At 38.6% G+C, this 13,249-nt stretch overlaps 3 protein-coding genes across 3 annotated transcripts; 2 read left to right on the forward strand and 1 right to left on the reverse strand.

Moving 5' to 3' along the window:
- Positions 1-2,043: 2,043 nt before the first annotated feature.
- Positions 2,044-3,786, forward strand: LOC101302913 (pentatricopeptide repeat-containing protein At1g79080, chloroplastic-like). The gene has a single exon (XM_004294155.1). It carries the CDS (start codon positions 2,086-2,088, stop codon positions 3,784-3,786), a length of 1,701 nt encoding a protein of 566 aa, XP_004294203.1. The 5' UTR covers positions 2,044-2,085.
- A 1,266-nt stretch (positions 3,787-5,052) lies between these two features.
- LOC101306705 (60S ribosomal protein L41-like) lies at positions 5,053-5,660 on the reverse strand. Its single transcript, XM_004294168.1, has 2 exons — positions 5,549-5,660; positions 5,053-5,417 (listed from the first exon to the last, which is right to left on the reverse strand). The coding sequence occupies exons 1-2, from the start codon at positions 5,558-5,560 to the stop codon at positions 5,352-5,354; spliced, it is 78 nt and encodes a 25-aa protein (XP_004294216.1). The 5' UTR covers positions 5,561-5,660; the 3' UTR covers positions 5,053-5,351.
- Positions 5,661-6,321: 661 nt separating this feature from the next.
- Positions 6,322-8,513, forward strand: LOC101305830. Its single transcript, XM_004294165.1, has 4 exons — positions 6,322-6,689; positions 6,764-6,940; positions 7,619-7,671; positions 8,068-8,513. Exons 1-3 carry the CDS (start codon positions 6,473-6,475, stop codon positions 7,651-7,653), a joined length of 429 nt encoding a protein of 142 aa, XP_004294213.1. The 5' UTR covers positions 6,322-6,472; the 3' UTR covers positions 7,654-7,671; positions 8,068-8,513.
- Positions 8,514-13,249: the final 4,736 nt, after the last annotated feature.

Genomic DNA, 13,249 nt, shown 5'->3' on the forward strand with positions numbered 1-13,249 from the left:
CAGAATGCTTAGGACAGAAATAAATGCACAATACGTGCAGAGAAATTGAAATATCTAAAAGAAGGAAATATCTAGCTTTAGATCTCTCTGCCTAGATTTGTTTAGTCTCTCCACTAATCCTGTTTAAAGTAAGGCCTCATTAGGCCCTACTGTTTCATAATGTAACAACCACACAGAAGTATGGCAAACCTGGTTTATCCATTTTCTTGAATTCCAATCAACTTGAAGTTTAATATGCAGTATGCCTGGTATATATTTCTCCCCCCTTTTTTGTCTCTTTTCAAGTGTCTTTTCTTAAAGGGGGTAGTATAATGATATTTGGTAGAGTTGGGTGTCTTGATTGACATGCATAGCGATTTAAAACACAACAAAAACAAAAACAAAAAACTTAGACTGAAAAAAAGTCATAAACTAACAGACATGCAGTACACACCAATGAAACTAGACGGCAGCTGATTAGGAAAGGACAATATATATCCCACAATCTCCGGATTTGCATTTGCAATCAAATTCATCTGTAAACTTAGTTTTGAAAACTCGGTAGAAAGAAACTCATATAAACTAATATATATGCTGTTCAAAAGAAGTAGACTCGATGAATTTTATGGCTGATTATGAAATTGATCTATACATACCAGAAGTGGATCGATGCCGACAAGCTGTACAAATTCTTCCAATAACTTCATAGGACAATGTTTAGGAATTTGACTTCTTTCACTGGGGATATTGCCTGACCAACCACAAAGCATGCATTCATCATAGCAACATCTGTAAAGATTCATTCTTCTGAAAAAACAAAAAAGAAACTGCTTTGAAGTTAGCTAGTATCAAGCAATACAAAATCATCTAAATTTCATCTGCAGTAATGCAGTATATAATTTCAGAATTGCTGCATCATATCACCAATAGATCTCAGACTAAAGGTTTGTTTGTTTCTAGAATTGGTTGGCTTTGGCATATTATATCATGCATATGAAAAACATAAGAAAGTAGCATATCGACATAACTGATCAAAAGGGCGTGTCAGTTTGGGCTCCCTAGTTTCCTTCCACACTTGTGTCACATTGCTTTCTCTCCTTGATTATCCTAAATAACAAAAATAACAAATGAAAGATTGATCCTTAACACCTGAAATTGAAAACCAACCTTCAAAACATCAAGTTTCTCCCTCCAAAGGGTATAAGAAGCCGAAACCATTGAAGCCACAAGAATCCATGCTTCCAGAGCTACCCAAATCAGTTTCTCATCTCACAAGCCCATTCCGTTCAAAATTTGTTGTCATTCTGGCGAATCAAATTCCCATTGAGAACTTGAAGTATTGTTCCCAACTTCCCAAACAGGCATTGCATGATGGCTAACATATGAACGCCTAAAGTGAGCATCAATGTATAAGTATACCACAGTTTTATTGATGAAGGACTGATTGAGAGCAACCGCACACCCGCCCTTACTTTGAAAAAAAGAAAAAGAAAAAAAGAACTACTCTAGTGTAATAGTGTTGAGTAGACTAAGACCCAGTGTTCAAAAAGTAATGAATTGAGTAGACCTAGTGTTCAGGTCGGCCCAATGCTTCAGCCTTTTTTTTGTGAACTGATGTATAAGTATAACCCGATAAAGATCGGATCTTGGGCTAAAACCGGGTTGAGAAGAAGAGATTGTGTTCCACAAGCTGCCGGAGGGCGCGTGGATATGGATAACAAAACATGGTAGTGGACGGGGACTGTACTGCTGCCACTGGAAAACGGAGAGAAGCCAAAGTCAGTTACACATGAAAATCTATAATATTTCTTCCATTACCAAACTAGAAAACCAAAACCAGCAAACTGGTTCTTAAGCTGTGGAAGATGAACCAACCAATCACTCTTTGAACAAACACAACCCAACAACTGCTATCCAGTGTATGTTGATCCCTTCCTCTTAGTTTCTCTTCATTACTTCATGTTCAAATTTCCACTCTTTTGTTCCCTCTTTATTGTTATCCATTTGTTTTCTGTTCATGTGAATATATGATGAGGAATTCTTGTTAGTGATTAGTACTTGTAGTAAGGTGTTTTAGTTTCTAGTAGTTTCTTGGATTAAGTTTCCATGGCGATTCTTATAAACTCAGTGTCTCCTATAACACACTCATCACCAGAAACTGCTAGAAAGGGTTGTGGGTTCTTTTCCCACATCAGGGTCCAGACTTTTTTACTCAACAAAGGCTTTTCTAGAGTTTTGGCATCAACCCAGATTACCATTTCTCCAAAGGACACTGTTTTCACTTTGCCCAATTGGAGAAATCCTAAGAATGATAGAAGAAGTAGAGAAGTTAGGCTAATAGATGCCTTTCAGCATTTAGAGTCTATGACAGGGAAGGGCCAAAAGCCTGATGTGGGCCAAGCAACTCAGCTCTTGTATGATCTGTGCAAGGCGAGTAAGATGAGGAAGGCGATGAGAGTGATGGAAATGATGGTTGCTTCAGGCATTATACCTGATGCAGCTTCATATACCTTCTTGGTGAACTATTTGTGTAAAAGAGGGAATATTGGGTATGCAATGCAGTTGGTTGAGAAGATGGAGGAGTATGGATATCCAACGAATACTATTACTTACAATTCGCTTGTTAGAGGGCTTTGTGTGAGAGGTAACTTGAATAAAAGCTTGCAGCTTTTGGATAAGCTGATACACAAGGGGCTTGTCCCGAATGTTTATACTTACTCTTTCTTGATTGAAGCGGCTTACAAGGAAAGAGGGGTCAACGAAGCAATGAAGCTCCTGGAGGAAATCATTGCTAAAGGTGGAAAGCCTAATTTGGTTAGTTACAATGTCTTGTTGACTGGTTTGTGTAAGGAAGGCAGGAGTGATGAGGCAATGAAGTTCTTTAGGAGTTTGCCTTCGATGGGACTCAGACCAAATGTTGTGAGCTATAACATTGTACTGAGGAGCTTGTGTTATGAAGGTAGGTGGGAAGAGGCGAATGTGCTTTTAGCTGAGATGGATGGTGAGGATCGGATACCCTCCGTAGCTACGTATAACATCTTAATCGGTTCTCTTTCTCTTCATGGTAGAACAGAACATGCGCTTGAAGTTTTGGATGAAATGGCAAAGAGTCGGTTCAAGCCTACTGCTGCAAGCTACAATCCGATAATCGCTCGTCTCTGCAAAGAGGGGAAAGTGGATCATGTGGTTAAGTGTCTAGATCAAATGATATTCCAGCGATGTAATCGTAATGAGGGAACATTCAATGCTATTGCTGTGCTATGTGAGCAAGGGAAGGTGCAACAAGCATACTCTATCATCCAAAGCCTCGGGAATAAACAGAAGTGCTCCACAACTGAGTTTTACAGAAACGTAATCACAAGCTTGTGCAGGAAAGGAAATACATATCCAGCATTGCAGATTTTATATGAAATGACCAAGTATCGTTTCACTCCAGATTCTTATACCTATTCATCTTTGATCAGAGGGTTATGTTTGGAGGGTATGTTAAATGAAGCAGTGGAGATTTTCAAGGTCATGGAGGAAAACAACCAAAGGCCTGATACTGAGAATTTCAATGCCCTTTTACTCGGAATTTGCAAATGTCGAAGAACAGATCTCGCCTTGCAGGTTTTTGAGATGATGATTGAGAAAGGGCGAATGCCTAATGAAATGACATATACCATTCTCGTGGAAGGGCTTGCGCATGAAAAGGAAATGGAGCTGGCAACCGAAGTTTTGAGAGAGTTGCAGGGCAGACGGGTTATGAGTCCAAATACAGTGGAAAGACTAGTTATGCAGTATGACCTTGAGGAAATACCACTGTAAAGATAGGGGGATATTGTGAAGACCAAACCAGATAAGGCTTTGAAATCAGATCCAGGGCGCTGTTCAACATTTGATATATACATCAGATGAAGGAGACACGAGAAGAATAGGCATTATATCATGAATATTGATATAATCAGACTACAGAACTGAGCGTGGAAGTGGAACTGTGGCACCAGAACATTTGCTTACAGCTTCAAGCCAATGACTGTTAATTATACACACAGCTTGTATCCTTCCAATTTTGTTCTGTTAATCAAACCCAACACCTCTTTATGTTCACCTTTCATACCAGTTGAAGAAAATTTAAACTGACCCTTGTCTAATGGTAGCAACAAATAATGAATCATAATTACAGATGTGCTAGATGACCAGTGGCTGTGAGATGCGCATTTCCTCAGTAGGAACAAAGATTAAGCCAAGAACTGAAGGGATTTACATTGTAAACGATATAAAATTAAGCCAAGAACTGAGTAGATTTACATTGTAAACGATATAAGGTCTCTAAGAAAGGGCACCTTATTCATAACTTTTGACATTGAAAGAATCTGATATTAAATCCACAAGCAGATATTATATAAGGTCAAAGGGCACCTTATTCAAAACTTTTGACATTGAAAGAATCTGATATGATTAAATCTTCAAGCAGATATTAGCTGAAGCCAAATCAAATCCCATTCCACCAGATGGAAAAACCAAATTAAATCCCATTCTTCCATTACTGGATAGTAGAACAGCAGCCATAACCTTGGGGTTTGGAACACATATTGTAACAACACATTCTAATTTTTTATGATCAAGCATAACCTGAGATGTTAAACAATGACAGACCACTACTGTCCAGTTACCCGGTACAAGGGTAGATAAGTGAAAAACTAGTGTCTGGTGTGTAATATCAGGTACATGCCGGTCAAGCTTTAGCAGGATTTGGGTGATGGGTGTAAAAAAACACACAACACTATGTACATTAGCCAAATCTCAATCCCTACCCATATGTTTGATATAACAATTCGCGTGCAATCAAACTAGATGGGAAACAATTGGCATGCAATCAAACTAGATGGGAAAAGAATGTCATGACAACAGCCCAGGACTGGGATACCAACCTAGCATAATAAGCTTCCCACAGTTTCCAACTAGCAGCATAAAAACTGAAAGAGAAGACAACAGAACATGTTCTTTAAGTTTAGGCTGGTGAGCTATTAAAAGATCTAAACTTCAACAGTTCATAATCCTACCAACACCAACACCAATCAGTGAGAATAGTTGCAAATAACAAATCACAAAACAAGAGCTATAAGAAGAACAAGCAATCCATAATATATGATTAAACAAAAGCTTCAGTATCATAAGATCCATGAACTAGTTCGACAAAAACTAATAGAGCCATTAAGTTCAAAACACATAATTCAAAGACACTGGAAATTAACAACATAACATAAAGATAGTCATAATCCCAATCTACGAAGAGAAAGGAACTAATCACTCATAAACATCCTAGAGGCTCCACGTCTACAAAAACTCCAGCAGAAGCTTTGGTGCAGATTGAGAGACCCCAAAGGTGCCTACTTCGATCTCTGCCTCATCTTTCGGCGCTTCCTCTTCAACCTCCTCATCCTCTTCTTCTTCCACTGCAACAGTTTCAAGCCACAAAAACCAATCAGTATCAATTACTATGAAAATTTCATTATCAGATTTAAGGGAACATTTGGATTTGAACGAATCCGAACAAGAAGGTGACGAAGGGGTGTGAAGAAGATACCTTGGCCCTCATCTTGGGTGGGGAAAAGGTGCAGCTACTTCAAAACGACGGCGGAGCTCTCCCAAGGGTTTTGATGTGCGTGACGAGTCTGAAGACCCTGAACCCTAATGTGTCTGCCGCGTTTATATATATAGGCGTGGGCCTGGCTATATTGGGCTTTTAGCTGAAGAGAAATAAGTGGGCAGTTTACTGAATTCCTAGGCCCAATTACTCATAAACGGATAAACCTCAGTAAATACGTACGTTTAACCAATGCACCACATAGTTCTTTGATCAATTTTGTAGTCAGTTATTACCGTTCAGTCGAAACTAACAACGGAGAATAAAGAAGTTCCGATGATGTTATTTCGCCTATCATTTTCCACCGTTGGCTCAATTGAAAAACCTCGGTCGCAATAGACAGACCCTTAACTCACAATAAAAAAAATTAAGGTAGACTGATTGAGGTTTTCTTCGGTCGCAATAAATAAAACCCTCAACTCTATACAATAAAAAAAATCAAGGCTCGTAAAGTCGGTGGAGATTCGATTGCTTAATATATTAGTCTCAAATCTCGATAATGTTATGCTCCTCAGAATATTGGAACGATACATAGATTATTAACGAATCCGATTGTTACCATCGCATTACTCATGCACTAAGATTAGATGCAAAAAAGGATCCATATTTTATGGTTTACAAAATGGTGACCGGATGAACTACCGCTCTGAAATTATCCATATTTTAATTAGTAGGAAAAACATATTTTGAGGGAGATAATCTGAAAAATAATCATATGAAGCCCAACTAAATCCTATGCTTAAACATCAATATCTACTCCCAACGTTTGGTACACGAAGAAGCTGACAAAACTGAACTGAAAGTCTGAAACAAAACCAACACTTCCAGAGTTCGTTAGACTGAAATCCAAACGAGTCCGATCAGATGGAAAACGGAGACAACCACGGCGAGGCATCGTACCCAAATGCCGACCAGACCAAAATCGAGAACAAGAAGACAACAACAGCGGAATCATCGGAGGCTTTGGCAAAGGGACTGTCTTCGACCCTCGCCGCCATCATTAAAGACTTCGATTCCAAAGCCCAGCAGACCTTCACCAGCCAAGACCAGCTCTCTCAAGCCCTCGATCGCCTCACCCGCGGTAACTAAGTAACTTATTATTTTGTTTTGGGGTAATTTTGATTGTTATTTACTGAGATGGTGTTTGGTGGGCAGAGCTGGATAAGTTGTTGGAAGATGCTCCGATGCCGTTTATAATGCAACACGCGGCGAAGATCACGGCGGTTAGGAAGAGGGTTTTGTCTCTTAACTCGGTTTTGAAGAATGTTCAACGCCGTCTTGACAATATAGACCGCATGTTAACTGTTGGAGTTCCACATCCTAATCAACATGGTATGTTGTGCCTTTTTGTGTTTAGTTTTCACTCTAGGAGTAGATTAGTGCTAAAAATCTAACTACTGTGGTTTTCTATATTGCCGAATGTTGCTAAAAGTAGTAAACTTCACAGTAGAATGTCAATTGTTACAATAAGAGTTGAGTAGTTTGTGTAGCTTCCAAAGTGTCTAAGTTTAGCTGAATTGAGTTTGCAAAGGACTAACAAGTTACCCTTGTGATGGAATGAAAGAGACATAGGTCATACAGATGTGAACTCCTCGCAGTTTGCGGTGATTGATATAGTGTGATATGTAGTTATAAGTGCATTGTTCTTCTTGCTTTCAAAACTACTCTCTAAAAGCAATTTATGTGTGATATCAATGTGCCTAACGATCATTCACTAGGAGAAGTTTGGGAGTTCTATATTAAGCAATCAATGTTTTGGCATTGCTTGGGTCTGACATTGTAGCCTTGTTGTTTATGTACTTAACTATGGTTTTGAATGAGTGGCTAAAAGTGAATTGCCGAAGCTTCTGTGTGTGTATGTGATGACTGAATTTGAAAGGTCTAGGGACCTAATGAATTATTTAGTATATGTAGAGCATTAACATTCTATTTATACACTTTTTTAGGCTTCAAAATTGAATCTTGCTGTACATAACATAGTGACTAATGCATCTGAAGTCATATTTGCAGATAAGACGAACACTGAACATTCAGGACTGCATTAACACTGTTGTGTATTGGAGGTAAGACACATGTCTTCTTGTTATGAAAAAGAGAACCACAAACTGTAAACTAGAACTCTGCAAATAATAACATTTTGTTCTATATGCCAAGAATCATCAGTAAGTTTTAGAATGTAGAATGTTCGAATACTGCCAGTGGCTCAACAGATAATGATGGATACAGTTGTTTATAGAGCTTGTTAGATGATAAACCTTCTGCTATAATGTCTGCAAAAAGTACAATCAGAAACTGCAGTTCTCAATCATAAACAAAGTGACAGACTAAATAAAACCATGTCCAGTCTCTTATGGAAAATAGAAATTAAGTTTCTGACGTTATCAAAGTTTTTGTTATTAATTTCAACAAGACTCTCTTGATCTATATCTTCTTTTAACTGATTGATGGTTTCATCTTAGTTTCTCAACAGTCAATCTCCAGAAAAGATCTAGCACAGTATCGGGATTGCAGGGGACAACCTTATAGTTTTGGGTCCGTCAGTCAACCAATTGAAGAATTTTGCCATCTTTGGCCGAAGCTCATTGAGGAGTTTAAAAACCACAAGGACGCTCCATCATTTGACACATTGATGTTACCTGAAAGTCAGAATCGCTGAAGAGTAATTAAGGAGAATATTTGACAGTCTAGTGTAACTATGGACATTGAGTGGGTAGATATTTGGCGTTCTGAATGTTGAATGGCAGTAGTTTGTGCAGATGGCAAATGAGAGATAACTGTTTCTGGAATCCTAGTTTAGCATTATTTGATTTTCCAACATTTGAGCTGATATGATCACTTAGATATATGTACATTTGTATTTTGCTATTGCAAGGTTTTTTGGGGTAAAAAATGTCAATGAGATGTTGGTGTGATAGATTTCTGGATTTCATGCTGCCACCAAGTCACCAACTCCATCTGATTCATTACAGGCTCAAATGAAATCTGCTCAAACATCATGACACTATAAATTCATTCTACTCAAATATATGTGAGCAAATTTACTGATTGCAATGTGAAAAAAACAAAAATAATTCGGATTGAGCCATAAGTATTGGGCCGCAATAAATGATAGATTATAAAAGGCCCAAAACAACATTGTAAACCCTAGTCTCTCACCCTTATAAATACCGGGGTTCTCATTCTTCTTCTCTCATCTTCTTTTTGTATTTTGGAGTCTGCTGCTGTTTTGTTCATTGCTTCATAGATTCATATGATTACAACTAGGAAAGTGATGAGAAGTTTTGTCGCCCCAGTCTTACCCGCATCATAAAAATTGTTGCTTGGTGGTGATTGACTCTTTTTCTGATTCCTCTTCTTCAAGTTTTTCTTTTCTTCTTTCAAGTTTCTGGTATTTGAATACAAAATCGCAAGGATGTGTAGGAGATATGATGATGAATATCCCATTGTTCCATCACTGAATTCAACTTTGATGACAAATCAACCAAATTACATGCACTACCATCTGATCTCTTGCTTCAAAATCCTTGCTTCTTTTTCTTTTGGATTGTGTTCTTGTGTAATTTCTAAAGCCCAGTGGTATCTGATGCACAGATTTATTGTTGTGGCTGAGCATTTCGTTAAACCTGGGCCAAATCGATTTCCAAAACAGGTCTTGCGACACAGTTTGCTTTTGTTTATTCCATGAGCACTCTGTTACTTAATCCCTGCTTACATTCCTCTTTCCATTTCATTCCCAATTGAAATTGACATACAGACTGATTAAGAATTGGGTTTCTAGATAATTGGTACAAATGATAATAGAAGATGGAACTGAACACCCATCAGATTTTGGATTCAAGATTTGAGCTTTGAGTTTCACAAACTCAACCCAGCTGTGTCAAAATAATTTATTGAACTATAAAATTGGAACATTAAGCAAATTTCAATTCGATTTTGGGTCTATAAACTTATGCAACAATCTCAGTACGTTATCATTGAGAGACAGAAGAGTAGCAGGATGCTTGGAGTTGTAAGTGTTATCTCATATTGTAAGTCCATGTTCATCATGAACCTTCCAAGATTAGAACTTTGGACAAAGCAATATTTTCTGATTCTATGTTTCTATTAAACCCAATAATATCAAATCAACTTTCTCAGGATTTGTTCCTTAACTCTATCTCCAATGCTTGTTTCTATGGCCAAATAAGATATTTGGGTAACTACCAACCAAACACAACTTACAAGCTATTAATCACCCAAAGAACTAAAGTTGGGTTTTGGGTGACATTCATACTAAGATCCTAGGACACAGCTTATCGTGTTCATATGAGTTCATATGATGAAGCGGATAGTCTAAAGACTGAGAAAAGTTGCGGAGGAAGTTTTTTGAGAACTGTTAGCAACATATTATTCTTATTTTTGTCGCCGTGATATTCTAATTAAGTTTCCACCACTCACCTCGATTCTACTGTTCTTATGTCATTGCCGGAACAACAATAATTTCTATGGAAATAGCAGAAGCAGCGAGCAAGGGGGCAAGCAGACAAGTGCCTGCCTAATATGGCAAAATATATAGCTATTTCACCATTAGCAAAAAAAAAAAAAAATAAATATATATATATATATATATATATATGAAAGAGAGCTACTGATCGATGTGTTATTAATAATTTATTATCGTTAATTTTACGGAGGTAAAAGATCCACGTGAAAATCCAGAAAGAAAATGACAGCAAAAACAAAAAGAGGGCACATAAAAACAAAGGATTACAAATCAAGTCAGTCGTCGTCTCTCTCCAGAGGGCCTGGTCTGGTTTTCTCTGAGGAGACCTGATTGGATACATCTGTGATGCCCCTGAGGCTAGCTTTAGCCCTAGCTCCTTCCTCTCTTCTCCCAATATGGTCAAATCTGCTACTGCAGCTTTTCCCCTAGCCTGCTTCCCAGTACAGATTTTCTAGAATAACACATCCAATCAACAAATTCATTCACATAGGTAGATGAGTAGTACGTACTTGTATGCCCTCGGGCTCAACAGTAATCATAGATGAGTATGGGTAGTTTTGTGGTTCGTGTGAGAGCTAGCATCGCTACCACATTATTAGTCTCCGAACTCACTGAGGTAAATCATATTTTGGGAAACCATATACAGTATTTATGAACGTAGAAGTTCGTCGAATAATGGTAAGTTAATGTTAATCACCGATCACAAACACGAATCTGTTGTTTATGCATTTGGCATCGATGTATTGTTGAATTTTGAACATCAATGTGTTAGCCAAATCGTGTGGTTTGTGATGATAATTGGCAGTCTGCCTCATCAACCAACTTTCACCATTGAGTCTGAGGTTATAGTTCTAGTGTACTGAGAGCATTTTACGTATTAGATAGGTTGAACTACAGATACAGTATCTGTGATCGGACGTACTTAACAACAATTGATGAAACATCTGTAACTTTGTTTGAACAGGTCTGTAGTGAAAAATTTGTTCGTTTTATGTAGCATTTTTGTTTTACATTCAATCATATATGTTTGGTTGGATCCACATGAACAGATTTCTTCTTTTTGGGAAGATGAACAGTTGATGCTGGCATGGGCATGCGTGAGATGCCAATTATTGGTACTATCCCAGTCAATGAAACTTCACCATCCTAAAATTATCATATACTGTGGAAGGACAAGAAATCTACAAGCAATTGGATTCTAAAAGATGAAATTTCACCATCGATGGTGAAGATATAAGTACACTCTTTTACCCGTGCCTGTCTGCCAAACAGACCATTAATTGGTCATGCCATTGCTTCAAACGTTTTGGACATGAACAAATGGCAAATAGTGAGCTTCTGTTTACTCAGCAATCCAAACTATTTAGTAGAATTGAGGAAAAGCTGCACTTTTTTTTTNTTTTTTTAAGACTGAATTGATATATTGAATAGATTTAATCGATAAAACTCATACAACCATACAAGGTCAGGCATAAGGTGTTCAGAAACAACCCTTACAATTGATGCTCAAATATGCATTGCTACAATCATAAAAGAACTGTAAAAAACTAGGTCCAAAGCGACGGACACCAAAACTACAAAGACGGAGTCCAAAAATGAGGACACAAAAACTAGAAAGCAAGTAAGCAAATAAAATACCCTTGCACTACCCACTACCCTATGCAAAAACACAAATGGTGTACATCTCTATTGAAAAACACAAGCAAAAGTCGTGGATTAGGGAAATGCTAGGGTTGTAACCTAACCATTTAAGATCCGCCCCAAGGTCCGACACACATACCGCTCCGACACCACAAGATCCAACATCGTAGACTCATAAATCAGCACACTTACCACCTGTTTAGGACTGGTGCTGCTTCCATAACGACGACCACGCTTCTTCCCTAAACCACAAGACACACTTGGAGCCATTGTCATCATTCCTTCTTCATTGAGCAGAAAACCTACATCCTCCGGTGTAAGTCCAACCGACATGATAGCCAAACAATGCTTAGCTCTCTTTCCAGCATCCTTCGTCTCCTCTTCTCGACCACGACGCACCTTAGAGATTTTCGCCGGCTATCGCATGTCTAAAATAAACCAGATTGAAACACTCATCTTCTCCTTTGGAAACCAGGGAGGGAGGGTATAGATGCATATGCCTAAACAACCAACAGGGCAGTGGGCATATCTCTAAAAGTGACAAAAAATAGAGATCCCTCATTAGAATATATATGAGCCCTTCAAATGAGGGATTCCTATTTTTGTGACTTTTAGAGATATGCCCACACCATTAGATCTATTTTTTAATGGGTTTTGATAACTGAGATTAAAACAAAAAACTTAACACTTATGTCAAACATACACCGTTCAAGATCATTAAAAATAAATCAAACATTTTGATGACTTAACGATCACCAAATATTGTGAAAATTTACAGAAGTGATCTACTCATATACACCTACAAATTGAACGGTGGAGATGTGATTTAGTGATCGGGAAGAAATAAACAAAAAAAAGGAATCTCTCATTGGAATGGTCATGTGTGTGTGTGTATATATATATATACAGAGAGGATGTGAAGCGGATGTCCGCACTCCGGCTTAAAGTGCGGACATCGTCTGTTCTCCGCCGTCTCACGCCGACGACGGCTTCTCTCCTTCCCGGACGACAGCACAGGCTTCCAGGACGGCTTCTCTCCTTCCAGGACTGCCCGGCGACAAGTTTTCCGGCCAACCTTGATCAATCATGGTGTTTTCCGTAGCTTCAATCCGGTCGGAAAACTTGTCGCCGGCCAGTCTTGGAAGGAGAGAAACCGTCCTGAAGCCTGTGCTGTCGTCCGGGAAGGAGAGAAGCCGTCGCCGGCGTGAGACGGCGGAGAACAGACAACGTCCGCACTTTAAGCCGGAGTGCGGACGTCCGCTTCACATCCTCTCTGTGTGTATATATATACAATGCTGATCAGGTGCGGACGTCCGCACCAAAGTTTTGGTGCGGATTTCCATTTTTGCACCACTTCCCGATCGAATTTCCTCAAACTTCCTTCTAGATCATCTCTGCAAAATTTCAGCCAATTTGGTGATTGTTAAGGCCCTCAAACTCGAAAAACAAATGGACGGACTGAATTCTGTTCGGTTGTGTTCATACCAGAAAAACTCGAGTTTGAGGGCCTTAACGAT

This window comes from Fragaria vesca, linkage group LG3, assembly GCF_000184155.1.
Source record: "Fragaria vesca subsp. vesca linkage group LG3, FraVesHawaii_1.0, whole genome shotgun sequence".
NCBI lineage: Eukaryota > Viridiplantae > Streptophyta > Magnoliopsida > Rosales > Rosaceae > Fragaria > Fragaria vesca.